General features: G+C 42.0%; 1 protein-coding gene across 5 annotated transcripts in view; it reads right to left on the bottom strand.

Annotated features, from left to right (window-relative positions):
* Window positions 1–4,327: 4,327 nt before the first annotated feature.
* The window catches only part of atp9b (ATPase phospholipid transporting 9B), a 44,563-nt gene continuing 32,857 nt past the window's right edge, over window positions 4,328–16,033 (bottom strand). For 4 of the 5 annotated variants that reach the window (XM_031874681.1, XM_031874685.1, XM_031874683.1 and 1 more), the window contains 15 exons: window positions 15,288–15,449; window positions 14,977–15,069; window positions 13,344–13,427; window positions 12,948–13,118; window positions 12,615–12,713; window positions 12,394–12,483; window positions 11,374–11,518; window positions 10,880–10,944; window positions 10,313–10,468; window positions 10,093–10,157; window positions 9,408–9,516; window positions 9,262–9,319; window positions 7,889–8,092; window positions 6,474–6,506; window positions 4,328–6,125 (listed from right to left, as the gene is read on the bottom strand). In XM_031874681.1, the coding sequence (XP_031730541.1) occupies window positions 5,989–6,125; window positions 6,474–6,506; window positions 7,889–8,092; window positions 9,262–9,319; window positions 9,408–9,516; window positions 10,093–10,157; window positions 10,313–10,468; window positions 10,880–10,944; window positions 11,374–11,518; window positions 12,394–12,483; window positions 12,615–12,713; window positions 12,948–13,118; window positions 13,344–13,427; window positions 14,977–15,069; window positions 15,288–15,449 (1,671 nt within the window). In that variant the 3' untranslated portion in view covers window positions 4,328–5,988. The remainder of the gene's footprint in view (window positions 6,126–6,473; window positions 6,507–7,888; window positions 8,093–9,261; window positions 9,320–9,407; window positions 9,517–10,092; window positions 10,158–10,312; window positions 10,469–10,879; window positions 10,945–11,373; window positions 11,519–12,393; window positions 12,484–12,614; window positions 12,714–12,947; window positions 13,119–13,343; window positions 13,428–14,976; window positions 15,070–15,287; window positions 15,450–16,033) is intronic. The other variant, XM_031874682.1, reaches the window with a different exon arrangement.

Consider the following 16,033-nt stretch of genomic DNA (forward strand, 5'->3'; position numbering starts at 1 on the left):
CATAACTATGTCACCAGGGGACTATAATCCCATACAAGGGCTGGGTAACTGCATTGAACAAATCAACAACTGGATGTGCCAGAATTTTCTTCAATTAAACAAAGACAAAACAGAAGTAATTGTTTTTGGTACCAAGGATGAACGATTGAAAGTCACCGCTCAGCTTCAATCACTGATGTTAAAACCCACAAACCAAGCCAGAAATCTAGGTGTAGTTATGGATTCAGACCTCAACCTGAACAGCCATATCAAGACAATTACAAAATCAGCCTACCATCACCTGAAGAATATATCAAGGATTAGAGGATTTATGTCTCAACAGGATTTGGAAAAACTTGTCCATGCATTTATCTTTAACAGACTGGACTACTGTAACGGTGTATTTACAGGTCTCTGTAAAAAGTCTGTCAGAACGCTGCAGCTCGAGTCCTCACTAAGACCAGGAGGGCGGATCACATCACTCCAGTTCTGAGGTCTTTGCACTGGCTTCCTGTCAAACAAAGAATTGACTTTAAAATCCTGCTGTTGGTTTATAAAGCACTGAATGGTTTAGGGCCAAAATACATCTCTGATCTGCTGCTACCTTATGAACCATCCCGACCCCTTAGGTCGTCTGGGACCGGTCTACTTTCTGTTCCCAGAGTCAGAACTAAACATGGAGAAGCAGCGTTCAGTTTTTCTGCTCCACATACTGTATCTGGAACAAAGTCCCAGAAAGCTGCAGGCCTGCTGAGACCCTCAGCTCCTTTAAATCAAGATTGAAGACTTTTCTGTTTGCTGCTGCCTTTAATTGAACCAGATTCAATTAATATATTAATCAATTTTCTGCATTTCTGCATTTTACTACTGTATTTTATTTCTTACACTGTTTTTTAATGTTTTAATGACTGTTCTTAATTGTTTTTAAATCTCCTTTTCTTTTGCCTTATGTTTTGATGCTTTTAATGGTTTTATGTGAAGCACTTTGAATTACCTTGTTGAAATGTGCTATACAAATAAACTTGCCTTGCCTCTGTCTTAATCTCTCGGCACTGAAAACACCATTTCTGCCTGTTCCGTTTGTTGCATTTTAATATCAGATTGACATTTGCATTGAAATCTTTCAATACGGCCCTTAGATTTCTGCCAGTTTTAACTTGACTTATTTACAGATCATAACATTTTAAAGGGGAATTCAGGCCATCCACTGTATTAGAGTTTACGAGTATTGAATTGATTTAAATGATATTTAAGAGCAGAAGATTGAGAAATGCTTTAGTTTAGTAGAGGTGTGTAGTTATTTTGATTTTCTATGGCACATGGCGGTTTTGTGGTCTAGAAACAGATTTCCTCACAGTGTTGGTTGAAACCTACACATTCACTATTGTTTGGCCCGTGACTCTTAATATTTTGTGTATATGACACGCAATCAATAAGTTTGGCCCCCCCTGATACAACCCAATGTCCAATATATCAGACTTTTCTCAATTCCTGTCAGTTATTAGTCTAGTATTCTTGGGGGCATAAATAAATAATTAAAATAATGTACATGAACCTTCTTAATTGAACCAATCAGACCTGCATCATGCTGAGTGACAATGTGTTGCGTGGTCGCCATCTCTTATTTCCATGATACTTCATATTCTGATTGTTGTTTTCTCTGCATCAGAAAAATATTTTGCTTTCTGTTTTTTCCATCTTTAAGAGCAGCTAGAAGTTCTCTGGACATGTGAAACTACCGGAGCACTTAGCCTCGACCTTCTTCTCCATATAAAGTTATTTACGGACAACTTAGAAAAAAAACTTCAGCTCTCTGCTTCGCTGCCTCACTTTGTGCCATCAGAAGGACGGCAAAATGTACGACTGCAGTGATGACGCGTTCACTCTTCTGTTCACCCTTCATCAATGATGAAGTATTGGCATCCTCACACACGACTAAAAGTACAACTCTGGAAGGTTCCCTTTATCGTTTCACATTGTACAACTCTATGAATATGTGAGCAACTTGAGGAATTAAAAGTGACCAGGAAAAGTCAATCAGTGCCAATTAGTGCTAAATGATGGAATCAGCTTTATGAACTTTGCTCAAATTTGTTAAATCTGTATTACATTTTAAGTCTCGTCTGATATTTGAAAAGGCTTTTTAACGAGTTGTATTTCTCGTTAGTATTGTCAGTTTTTTATATATTTTTTTAAAAACACTTTGAAAAGTTTTGTTTCTAATTATCAAATTTGTTTTCCTTAAAATGGAAGAAAAGAAGCCTCAGAATAATCTCAACGTGACATTGTTTCACCAAGAAACCAGAAATGAATACATAAAAAAATCAACATGAAAAGATTGATCCAACAAAGACAAACTCTGTTCTGTGTTCGTACAGTAAATCATTAGTCACATGGACATTATCCGGCCCATCAGAGCTCCTCATGCGGCACATTAACCACCACGCTGATCTCCCATAGACTCACATACTGTAGGAACAGTTAAAGAGGACCTAGAGCGCAGCACTGGACTCGCTGCTACAAAGTGAGAACGGAGAGATGAAAGAGAACGTTTCTTAACATGTTAAAGCCAGCGGACCATCACATCACTCGCTCACTCCTCCATCCCACAAAGTACTTCCTCCTCTGAGGGGAGAAATTGATAACACATTGTCTGTTTGCTCTGTGACCACCTTAGATTACATAGTAAAATATATCTTCTCTTCTACTGTATACAATAAAGCTTCCTCTACAGTGTTCATGTTTAAAAGCACAATTACTATCCTGGCATGTTTAAAAACGGTTTTCTAACTGTGACGGCTCTCTTTACATAGAGGCTTTATTATGCAAAGATCCAAATAAGTTTTATACTCAGCATAGAATTACTGCTGAATAGTCATTTGTTTACAATAGCGCCCCCCCCCATTTTCAATAATACATTTAAAAATCTACTCCTTGTGCTTTTCATTTGAAACATTTAAAGATTTCCTGTTTGTTTAAAACATAATTTTTTTTTTTTTAAACCACAAAAAGGTTTAAATACCTATGAAACATAAATAAATGACTTCTTTACACTACAAAAGTGTATCCCCTTATCGCTATGAAGCATTATGCATATTTATGAGTGCTTATAATTAAGGCTACAGTGCTATATGCAGATTATAACACATTATAAATGTTTAAAATTCATTGTGTGAAAGCGGTGGAAAATGGATGGATGGATAAAATTCATTGTAGACATTGTCGTCATAGAAAGGGGTTATATGTCACCTTTAAGGTATGACTCAGTGGTGTTCAAAGTACTCAGACCCTTAAACTTAAGGTCTAGTGTGTAGGATTTGGTGGCATCTAGCAGCGAGTCTGAAACCAACTGAAGCTTCTCCTGTGAACCAAACGTGGACGACGACTACGGTGGCCCACGCAGAAAAGCGAATGGCCCCATCTAGAGCCAGTGTTTAGTTTGTCTGTTTAAGCATTACATTGTTAAGAGTTTTCTCTTATCTACATCTTAACAGGGGCGACTGTGGAGAGTAGGGTCGTCCTTCAATCAGAGGATCGGTGGTTTGATCCCCGGCTCCGCATGTCGGTGTGTCCTTGAGCAAGACACTCAACCCCAAAATTGCTCCCGTAGCTGTTCCTACGGTGTAGGAATCTGATAGGCAGGTGTCACTTAGCCCCACCCATCAGTGTGTGAATGGGTGAACGATGACTAGTGTGAAAGCGCTTTGAGTGGTCGGAAGACTAGAAAAGTCCAAGTACAGTCCATTTATCCGTTTTGTGTGTGTGTGTAACATATTAGATAACTTCCCCTCTTTGAGTCTCAAACAATTGTGTAAAGTGAAATCATCTGAGAAGTTTAAAAAAGAAATAGCTCTTTAAAATGTATCAAGGGACATTATAAGGAAATACTTAAGTTAAGTGCCTCAAAATTCTACTTAAATACAGTACTTAATGTAGTTAGTTACTTCCAATACTCTGATTATTCATATACCAGAAAACTTTGAAATGCTTTCAGTAAGTGACATTATTACAATGTGTTAACAGCACCTCAAGGGTGTAGAAAGCTGTAAAGTCAACATTTGTCTAATCATATTACTGCACTAAAAAGCAGATGTATTGATATTCAGTTATGAGACCATCGACAACATTACATGTGGGATTAACAATCTCAGCAGAGCAGTTGTATTTTAATGAACTAAACTTTGATCAATCTCTCTAAAAGGTCAATAATACCGAGCCTGTCCTGCTCCGTCACATCCTCCTCAGGGTTCAGTCTCTATCTCCATCTAGTGGCCACATGATGAACACCACGCAGAATAAATCCTGTCTTTGAGTGTCTGTTAGGAAGAGAAAAAGGAAAACTTCTTGGCATCTTTCGTCTCCTTTTATTATTCATCAATAACAATAACAATACTATAAATAACAGACAGACTGTTGGAAATCGTAGTTGGGAATGGAAAGCAAAGTTTATACAACATCACATACACAGAACAAAGATCTCAACAGAAAACACAGGAATCAACATTTGGAAATGCTCCTCATAAGACCGTAAATAAGAAATTAAAAAAAACAAACGCAATTTGCATTAAAGTGTCGCAGTCGCTCTCAACCCATGTAACCACATCTGGTCATTTATCCTCACAGCGTAGCTACATTTTACAGTATGGTTGCCCCGATTTGGACTAAATAATACAGCGATGTTTAGGAATGATCAACCTGAGCTTAACTCAGTTAGGATTCACAAAGAGATGACAACCTACAAACATAGCTAGACTGCATCCTGTTTACTGGACCGCATATATAGTCAAACCATCTTCTTCCACCAACACCTCCAGTATGTGGAGTGAATGATAAAACTCATTCCTCCTTAAATAAAAGAGCTGAATGTCAAAGTCCGCTACAGAAACCCAGAGGGAGTCTTATTGTCGATAAAGGCCTAAAAATAAACAGCCATCTGTGATTCAGGCTCCTTCGTTGTCACTTTTTTTAAGTACGTTTAACCTTCCCCAAAAAACACTGTCATGCTCCTGGAAGTTCAGGTCTGGCTGCAGAGGTGACCATAACAAAAGCTTCAGCACATTAACAGACATCATAATGAGGCACAAAGCTAGCTGCCGCGTCCGACAGGAGGACCGGGGGGCTCCCGACAGGAGGACCGGGGGCCCCCGACAGACATCGCAGATGTAGCAGTGTTATCAAGGCCAAATATGCCGACGACACGACGTTGAACGCCGCGATGGAGTGCTGGTTTTCATACTACGGGGATGAGGATTGATGATGTCATTCGCCGTCTTAAAAACGTAAAGGGCGTAACGCGTGGAACGTTTGAGGTCCGAAGCGAGACCTATCAGCATTTTTCCGTGTGAATGTTATCGTAAATGTTCTTATTTGAAGAAGTTAAGCGCAGTGAGGTTTTACATTGACAGCAGGAAGCTGCATGTAAAGGCTTTATGCATTTACAGGAACGCAGGAAAACATTCACATAAATGATTTCTTCTTAATCCCTTACAGCAACTTAACTCCGCTCAAAGACGCAGCCACTGTAATTAATATAATACCTGGAATAAAAAAAGAACACTTAAAAAAATTTCTAAACTCGACATACAAAAATCTAAACAATGAAAGAAATGCATCAGACCTGTATAAAATGACATTTGAAGCCGATTTGTTTAAAATGCTTTAAAAACAAAAAAGAAGGCAGTTTGACCCTTTTTCCCGACAGACTGGGGTCAAGTTGGAAGTGCAGTCGCTGGCACCATGTCGCCCTTCTGTTGGTTAAATCCATCCTTTTATAGTTGTTGTTTTCATGTGCTCCATTTTTGTTTTCAAGTAATCCCAAGTCTCAGTGATATAATCCAAAGAACAAGATTCATTTCTCTCCATGTGCGATTGTGCCAGTGGTTCCTTACCTATCCATCGCTGAGGATCAGTGAGTAAAATAAAGAAAAAGGTAAAGTAAAAAGTGCTGAAAGCGGAAAGATGCACTACGAAACTACAAAACAAACGTAATCCTAGTGATCCAAGTTGGGCTCATGAGGATAGTTTGGAGTAGCTCGGTGGGGAGAACTTGCGCTTCAGGTATTTGATTATGTAGAGAGGCAGACAGCTGACCAGCGTGATGGCGGACACCTTCCACAGGAAAGGCCAGGTGGTGATGAACGACAAGTCTGAGGGAGCAAACGGAAGAGAAAACAGCTCGAGTACACGCGTCTTAGTATTGCGTTCATGATTGCACAGGAATTCAATCGAGCAACGAAAGAGTCGGCACAAGCGGTGAAAAGCAACATGAACGGTTGCTTGGAAAGTCAGAAATCAGACGACGGTCTTGATGCGTTGAATCCAATCACAACATGCTGTCACAGCACTAAACATGAAAACTAAACAGGGGAATGACACAAGCGAAATAGGCAAAATGATGACACAGTCAAACATCAACCAGAACACACAGACACGACAAATGCAGAGGGACGGTGATGAGGGAACGAGGAGACACATTTTACAGGCTGCACACCTACCAAGGAAAGCTCCAAAGGACACCCTGCCTATGCCTGTCGCCGACACACAGAAGCAAAAGAAATGCAGCAGAAACAGAGTGAGGGCGGCACACAGGTCAGCAGTGGACAGAGACACAGAGAGGGACAGAAAGAGAGAGAAAAGGGGGGGAAGCCATAAAAGCAGAGCTGAGGGCTGAACTGCTGCACAAACACTTGGGTGTCAGGGAGTGTCACATCAAGATCAACACACACAAGGTGCAGCCAAGACGACTGAGGCCCCTTGAAGTGATCGGTCCGCTCAATACTGGACTCAAACCAAACAGTACAGTTATCCTACACTGTGTTGTGAGCTCACTAGGAGGAAGACGGAGCGGCGTGCTCCACAGAAGTAGATCTGAAACTGATCGACGGGGAAATGAAAGGGGATGGTTTGGGTTGTGTTGAAGTGGGGTTTGTAGGAGCTACGGGAGCAAAGCAACGCACTGCTGTGGACAGAGAAAGTATTTTAGACAACTAAAAAAAGAACATAGTTTTAAGTGTATGCTGTATAAAGAATATTTGTACAGCTTTACCTTGATGACAGACAGCCCTTTGGCCATGCTCTCTTCAAAGCCACTAGAGACTCCTTTGACAGAACACGGGAGTTCCTGGTCTACCGACTCAGTCGGTCAGTTAGTTTGTGTTATTGTGAACTAACCCTTTAAAAACACCAAATTCACACAATAACACAAACTAACTGACCGACCGAGGCAGCTGTATTCCAGGAAATCCTGTGTTAAATGAGTGTTTTTGTCAAATGAGTCTAGCGGTTTTGAAGAGAGCATAGATAACGACTTCAGTTCTCCCGTCAGAACAGGCCGTCTGACGGCGAGGCAAAGCCGTGAAAATATAAATATCACGTACACTTAAAATGATAATGATTTGTTTAAGTGTGTAAAACATGCGTTGCTGCTGCCCCGTCCACAGCAGTATTACTTTGCTCTTGTGCTGGTACTTCCTGTCTGTTACTCTAAACTGGGGCTGTGCCGACTGTCATCTAGTAATACACTGACTGAAGTACCTCATACAACCCCACTTCACAAAATCCAAACTTTCCCTTTAATTAGCAACTATCTTAATAACCATTTAATCATTCCAGCTTCTCAAATGTGAGAATTTATTGATTTTTATTCGTCACATGTGATGGTTGAACTGAACTTCATGAATGGACAAAACAAGAGATTTGAATACTTCCTCTTGGGTTCTGGGATATTTGTAATCAGCATTTTTCTGTTTTGTTAAATTTTATATCGAAAAAATGTCAAAAAATGGATTAATTTAGAAAGAAAACAAAATCTGCAGATTGTTGGATAACAACTTAATTAACAGCTGTTTTGCCAAAAACCTGATCTTAACTGGCACATCAAACTATTCTAAACAACAATGGTAATTCTTACCAAAGTACTCGTTGAGGAAGGCGAGCGAGGCCAGGTAGCAGCCCAGGCTGAAGAACTCGGCCACCACCATGAGACAGTGCCAGGTGCGGATCGTCAGCGCCACCATCAGCAGCTCGGTGAGGATGAGCGCTGTGAAGGAGATGGCGACCACGTGCACGAACTCAGACTCAAACAGCACCAGTGCGCCGTACATGAGGATGCCCCCTGGTGGTGCCGGAGGGAACGAATCGTTACCGGGGGACAGATTCAGGTTTTCAGATTCAGACATTCTTTCCCTCTTAAGACTGTTTTCTCAGATCTGCTCCACAATCAGCTGACTGGGGCGTTGAGTTAAGGATTAATGCGTCTGGAGACGAGGACTGATTCAATAACATTATTCGTGAGAGTAAAATGTGCTCTGGTGCGTCTCCGTCCGATTAACATCTTCAAGCGTCCAGACACTCACTCATCTTCAGGCGCCTCCTGTATCCTGATAGCCCTTCATATCGTCATAACACAACACAAATTGAGCCCAACAGCCTATAACTGATCACATGATTGCTTTTTCACAGTCTTCATGCGGCGCATTCCAGCGAGTCAAACTGTAATAAATTAAAACTAGATTGGCGCCAAATATTTTCCTCCTCTGCTGTTGTTCCTCTGATATCGTCTTCACGGTTCTTTTTTTCCCGCTCCCTCCCCCCCCACCCCCCAAACAGACCTGGCATTGGCCTTTAATTAAAAAGCATCGAGCTGTCAGGAAGTCACGCTCCAGCAGGAACATGGATCTTTCTCACACGCTGCACGGCTTAGCGATTACAGAAATATCGATTTACTGGACGGACAAAAGCCCGCATGTAGAGGCGGATGGCTGTTGGAAACCTAAGATACTGAGAAACTGACTGTGCGAGAGTTTGTGAGGGGCCCGGGGACCCTGGTATTAAGGCACGGTAGACATGATGAAATGGTGGTTGAGGAGTTGCTTTGACAGTCTACAGCAGCTGACTGGTCATTCTGTACAGATGTCCCCCACAGTGTTACATGCCAGAGGAGAATACGGGTGGAACCACTTTCCCTCCCAAATACCTTTCTGTTTTGAATTTGTTGAACCACAACGGTGCTTAAGCAACATTATTGTGCACTTCACACTAAAACAGGAACTTGTTCCGATTTAAATCTGCAAGCATTTTGATGCCAAGTTTCCTTTTTTCTTTGCAAACCCTTCACATTCTATTAGTAAAAAGGCCTTCTACAAACTAAAAGCGTGACAGACAATTCAAATAGGTAGAGCAGTGCTCTCATCCATCAGACTGTAACAAAACCTTTGAACGACGAGTGTGTGTGTGTGTGTGTGTGTATGTATAACCTGTAGAATGTGTGTATGTGTGCCTTACCTTGATACACACTGATCAGCACCCAAATGAGGAAAGTCTTGAAAGATAACGAACGCCCCTGAAAGAGAGAAACAACACCCATGAGTGAAACATACTGCGTGTTCACATGATATGAGCTGCTGAAGGATGTAAAAGGGCCGCTGTACCTTGGTGAGGTCTTTATAAAGCTCTGGGTAGAGCAGAGCCATCTCTGGCTTCACATCCTGGTCCAGAACCAAGGAGAACACGGGGAACATGGTGTATATGGTGGCATACCTGCGCGGCACAAAGCGGTGTTGAGATGCAGATGAGGTACATGCTGACATCATCATAAACATCCACACATCTGTACCTTTTTAATATCTCAGCTGTCCAAACGCTGCAGTATTTAAAAACGCATAATATGCGATATTCTGCTGCCGGGGGTCAAACAATCAAAACGATAATAAACGACAGGGTTTGGTGACGTCGTTAAGTAGTGTGATATCACGGGAGGTTTTTATTATCTGCAGAGGTCTATTTATCAATTTTACAAAGTGTTACAATTGTCAATTTATGACAAATTGGGAAAAATGACACCATTCACAGGCGACCAAATAAACAGATTTGGTTTGTGAAAGTGCTGGAAACATTTGGGATAATGTAAGTAAACAGCTCAACAAAATATATAGCATAGTTCTGGTCGTTATTAGACGTGGTAATGCGTGACGTATTATACTTTTAAGTAATGACAAACTTTACGATGCTAAACAGGCAACGTAGAGAAAGCCAGCGAGTTAGCTACACTGGGTGCATCTGTGCGGTGGTGGATGAAGTTAACACACTAAGTACTCATTAGGAGACAGTACATACCCAACCATGAGGAAACCCTGGTACAAGGGCACAGAGGCAAAGTAAAATATGGAGGAGAAGACAGCCTGAGGACAGAACACAAGAATGGTGTCATAAAGTCAGTTATTTAGGGAAATCAGAACATTAACTGAAAGCAGACGTCAAGAACGAAACGTCAGCAAACAACTATTAAAAAGCCCCAACAACTATATTCCGTCATTGTGTTTAATGGTTGCTGTACCTGCATGGTGGAGATGATCATGCCTCTGTGCATGACGAACTGACCCAACGCAGCGGAGCGCTTGTAGCTGTTCCTGCCGTGAACCATGAGCAGCCGACCGATGTGCTTGAACTGAGTGATGGAGAAGTCTGCGGCCAGAGACGCCTGCTTCCCTTCCTGTCCACACACACACACACACATATAAGTACAAAGATGCAAATGCTGCTGCTGGGTTGTAAAACATTGAAGTATTTAAGTGCCATCTGCTTCTAAAGAAATTAATAAATAGCCTGAAAATTGAAAATAAAGGCAGATGCAGGATGTGTAACTTGAGTTTCAAAGTAAGGGCGCTGTCAGTTATCATAAGACATTTCTTTATGCTGTTAACGGTTGTTCTAGTGTCCCTGAAGTCCTTCACAGTTCTGGGAAAGATACCAGTTTTGAAGCGGAGAGCTTTATTTGTTTATTCAAGACAGTCAGAGGAAGTCTCTGACTGAATTAAGTTACAAACCTTAATCCAGAACAACACTTGAGGTCTTAATGAAAAGCTCTGGATTAACTGTTTATGTAGTTTATTGAGACTTTTACCTTTCCTTCAATTCCGATACCACAGTCTGCAGCCTGGATCATACTGACGTCATTCCCTCCATCTCCTGCAACAAAACAAACAAACACATTTATTTAACAAAGTACGCTTGAGGTTCTAAAAGTAGCAGCCGTTGCTGGGTGCCTCTCTTGGTGAGCTTTGACTGCCATCTTGTGGATAAACAGAAATATTTTCTCTGGCACCTTAATCAACATTAGTGCAGCTACGTAGTCACAACTGGGATATGGCAGTTCAAGTAAAAGGACAGTTTTGAGGCACAAACTTACTCACCTCCCAATCTTCAAACACAGTATAAAACAGGACTTTGTATTTAATTAATCCGTCCTGCATTTTGCTCCCTAAGGGACTGAGCTTAATCTACACAGACATTTTCATCCCCCTCCACGGCAGAGTTTTCCCAGGCCGGTCTGTGGACCGGTGCCAACAGCCGTTCCCGGCTCGTAATGCCGCTGCCGCATCATCTGTCAACACTCGCCTATGGCGCAGGTTCTGTTGGCTGTGTGCTGCTTGAGGAGCGTGACGATCTGGGCCTTCTGAGTCGGGGAGCAGCGACAGCAGACCACCGCCGGACACTGACACGCCAGCTCCACGAACTCGTGCTCGTAATACCGCAAGCACACCTGCAACACGACAGACAGAGACGCAAAGCTCAGTTCGTGGGATGCTGAAGGTCCTGGATGTGTTTACATTATTTATTTCAGTGTATTAATCAGTTGGACTTGTAGGCCACCGTCAAAGCTAGTAGAACATTTAAATGAAAACGCTAATGTGTTTCTTTTCCAACGAAATGTAAAAGTACGGAAGTCTGGTCTTTATTGTTTTCTCTCTTGTGTTTATGACTTAGGAACAGGTGACATTCTTTCTAAGATGATTAAATTAGTTTTTTCATTTGTGAAACAGATTTTAAAAAAGTTTTGGCATGTGATTTTGTTTTTTCATAATTTACATGTGTGTTATAGCTAACACACAATATATGTACCTCTTGTTTAGAGTGCATGGAGACATTGAAACTAACCTGGAAGAAAACATTGATACTTGAGTATAACAACAGACACAAAGAGAATTGATCCTGACAAAAAAATTTAAATGAAACTTTTCTTCCACCTATTTTCACAGACGAAAAAAGAACTTTTTTCCACCTGTTCATAATTCATAAACACCAAAGAGATAACAATTTAGACCAGAATATGGGTTCACCAGGATTTTGCTTTTCTCACTTGCCCTTCACGGCTTCCGTATACATATATACACATACATATATATGTTACAAATTTGTATCAAAAGTTCCAATTCTTTTGCTTCGTAAAAAGAAAATGACCAACATCTAGTGAATCGTTTCGCTCTTCAAATCCTCAAGTCCTTGTTTGAGCTCCAAAGTATTATTTTTGGCTGAGAAGTACATTTTTTCTCTCTCTCTCTCTCATCGCGTGTTTGGCTGCACCCTTAGCATCATCTGCAAGGAATTGTCGCTGTGCGCTGCGCTGTGTTGTAGTACCTCTAAGGAGTCTCCAGAGATGACCAGAGCACAGTCATGTTTCCTTCTGAAGGCGTTGAGCTCCAGATGGGCCTCTCCTCTGCTCGAGATCTGCTCAAGAGCCACACAAGACAAGTTAACCGCGAGGACATTTAGGCTATGTATTTTCCATGTCCCATTACGTAGGCGCATTATGATCACAACAAAGCGCCGGGAAAAGAGGGAAAGCACAGCAAGCATACCGGTTTGAAGACGTGGATGTCCTGGGTTCTGGACACCAAGTGGGAGCTTTTGGCGATGCACGTGGCCGTCTCAAGCTTGTCCCCCGTCAGCATCCAGATCTGAGGAGGAAACAAATGCAAGTTGACTGAAGATGTGGCATTGAGCAGGTTTTATGGATGCATTAAATACAATTTATTTGCAATCAAAGATTAGCATTTTCCTCCATGTTGTGTATCTGATTACAACCCTAAATCACTGTTGTCATGTCCGGGGTTTATATTTGTTTATATCCAAAAGAATTTTCAGAATTCACCAGCATCAACCAGGTACAAGTGTTCATTTCCCGTGTTAACCTTGATGCCAGCGTTCCTCAGCAGCTCCAGTGTGGGCCTGACGTCTGCTTGTAGTTGGTCTTCCACGCCGGTCAGACACAGAAGCTCCATCTCCCTCTCTAGGCTCTCCACCACGGCCGCGACCTTCAGGCCTCGGTCGTGGACGCTCAGCTTGGCCTGGTTGTAGCGGTTCTGCACACACAGAGGGAGGTGGAGAGGAAAAAATAAATGAGGAATTGTGGGTTGAAGAAGGGGACTGGAACAGAGCAGGCAACTGAGAAATAACAAAATAAAAATGAGCTGAAAAGAAGACACTAAGCTATGATCGTAGACTTAAACCCAAGAGGTGTCACATTGCCAACGTTGGTACTGTACAACACCAACCTCTAGTTCCCAACCAGTAGTGTGCATCCATACCTCAAAGTCCTGATACTGCTCCTCAGACAGAGACTTCTTAGCCACCACCAGCGTCCTCAGGCCTTCTCTGGCCATGTTCCCACACTGACACACAGGAGAGGAAGATGTCAGTAAATGTTATTAAGTGTACTCACACACACACACTTTTTTAAATTATGTTGTACTTTTCATTTCAGGTCATTTTTCTAAAGCTTTATTTGAAGATTTTAGTTATCTAAAATAAACGTTGTGTCTTTAGCCCAAGATGAAAATGAATCAAACTTAGGTCAGCTCATCCGTTCTATTAGAGCGGCTGCTGTATAAGTACACCATGTACAGTACTGCCAATAGCGGCATATTGTTACCAACACCAAAGGAATCAATAGTGAATAAAATAGCCTCTGGTGAGATTCAGAGGGCACAGTAAAACAACGGGATGGATGGCGGTTTATTTTTAATATGAAACACCGATGGGGCGTTGATTGGTTATTGACAGGCAGAGTAACCGTAGCGCCGGCTGATCTGACGAGGGGGATATTACAGCCACATCTGGAACACCATTGTTCAAGAATATGACATACGGTAATTACTTCAACTTGATGTAGGTCACTAATTAAATCAAACGCTGCCCCCCAGTGCTAAATGACTCAATAATGCCAATATAATTATGAACATATGCACACAAGACCTTCGACCACCAGACTGGTGTAGACGCGGCCCGACGCGTCTCTCCATTAATGTCCTGATTACAGGAGGGTACTGAGGCGCAATAAATGTCACTATGTGTGACAACGTATACGATTATACTTTCACATTTCATAACCATTTACATGTTTGTCATCACCTCCGCCAGGCATTAGTGTGTGCGTGTCTGTCTGTCCACGGCTAATCTTGCATACTGCTGGACACATTGTCCCCTTTCATTTTTTGTGCTCATTTTTGACTGTAAGCTCGAGGATCTCTCGTGGTTACGGTGATTCACAATTTTTGGAAAACCTATTTTTATACCGTCACTGACCAAACCAAAAAGGCATTTTTGGCAATCGGCTGGACCTTTACCTAGTATATTGCAGGTCACGTTTTGGCCTTTGTTGTGGCTCCAAAACTGACATCCATGGAAAAGTTTACTCTCATTTTGAACCGGAGCATCTGCCGATTAAATTCATACCCGATATGTTATGATCCACTAAAATAAGGCACGAAACTAGATGAATACATCCCTGTTTTTAGGGCATCTCTGCCGTCATCTTGACTGTAAGGAAGCCAGGAGTGAGATCAGCTCTTCTTTGTTTGGGAGATCTGAACTCTACTGAGTGCACTTCTCTCGTTTTTCTCATGTTCTCATCCAGAGGGCCTCAAGTGAGCAGATGAAGATGATTTTACTAAAAGACACTTTAAGATGACACATGGCTGCAGGGTCCAACTGGCCGATTAAGCCAAGAACAAAATGTTTGAACAAAACTTAAAGAGTTTAAAGTTTGTTCTACAGCTACTAGAAGCACCTAATTGTCTTTGAGCATTGTGTTGTGCGACAATAGTGTAAATATGTTGACACATCTGAGCCTCAACAACAAGAAGTTTTCCTGTCCTTCCCATGTCGTCTGTGTTGTGCAGACGCACCCTCAGTATGTAGTATTGATTACACAGCTCGTACCTCCTCCTCCAACCAGTCGTTGTACTGGACGATGCTCGCCATGGCAACATCCGCGCCCTTCATGTAGAAAGTGATGTCTCCCGTCGACTCCTCCTGAATCAAATCACAAATAACAATTCGTACGTTTTCCTGAGCGCCACAGCGGGAGAATGTAAACAGACGAACAATATATTTCTACACCAATCATCGTGCAGCATGTTAATGTTAGAGGCCAGGTATTGAAAGACACCAGAGGGCACAGAGCATCGCAGTGATGATGGGTACGGCAGATACCTTCCACACATCATATTGTTTAATACAAGTTTCCACACCCTGACGATGATGCCCATCCTTTTGCTCTCGGAGGTGAAGGGGAAGATCTGCAGGATGTAGAAGGAGATGATCTGTCCGGAGGGAGTCTTCAGCTGCAGGGAGGTCAGGTCTCTGTTCACCAGGGTCAGGCCGACGCTCTGCGTCCACCGCACCAGCTCCACCTGAGGAACGTCAGAAGAGAAAATAACAAGACCGTAAACTTTGACATTTTTCACTCCAACTTTAACTGACTGGATTGAAGATGAACATGTAAATTAAAGGACCCAGTGAAATTTTAATGCCCTGATTCCAACAACACAAATATACAAATATACAGGGTGGAGGTAGAATACACTTAACCCACAATTTGTGCAGCATTCTGGCATTTACTCAATTACGTAACACTGAGAAATGAATAAGCAGCAAATATAAAAGGATTTGGGGGAGAAAAAGAAATGTACAAATAACAAGTGAAAATACCATGTCTTTTCAAATCTTAGAATGATCACTCTCCGCCAAATATTATTAGGTTAACAGGGAAATGACTTGAGGGAACAAAAATCCAAAAGGACTGCAGACCGTGATGCTGACCGAATCTAATTCCACTTGCATTTGAAAGACAAGGCATGAGAGAGTTACGGCATCCTCCAGAGCCGCCAAGCTCTTCTCATTCAGCTCCAGATAAGTGTTTTTCTGTTTCTCTTTCCTCTTTTTCTCCTCAGCAGGAACTGCGGCCCCCCCCCCCCCCACCCCCCCCGCCCCACCC

This window comes from Anarrhichthys ocellatus, unplaced genomic scaffold, assembly GCF_004355925.1.
Source record: "Anarrhichthys ocellatus isolate YVR2014 unplaced genomic scaffold, GSC_Weel_1.0 scaffold84, whole genome shotgun sequence".
In the NCBI taxonomy this organism is placed as follows: domain Eukaryota; kingdom Metazoa; phylum Chordata; class Actinopteri; order Perciformes; family Anarhichadidae; genus Anarrhichthys; species Anarrhichthys ocellatus.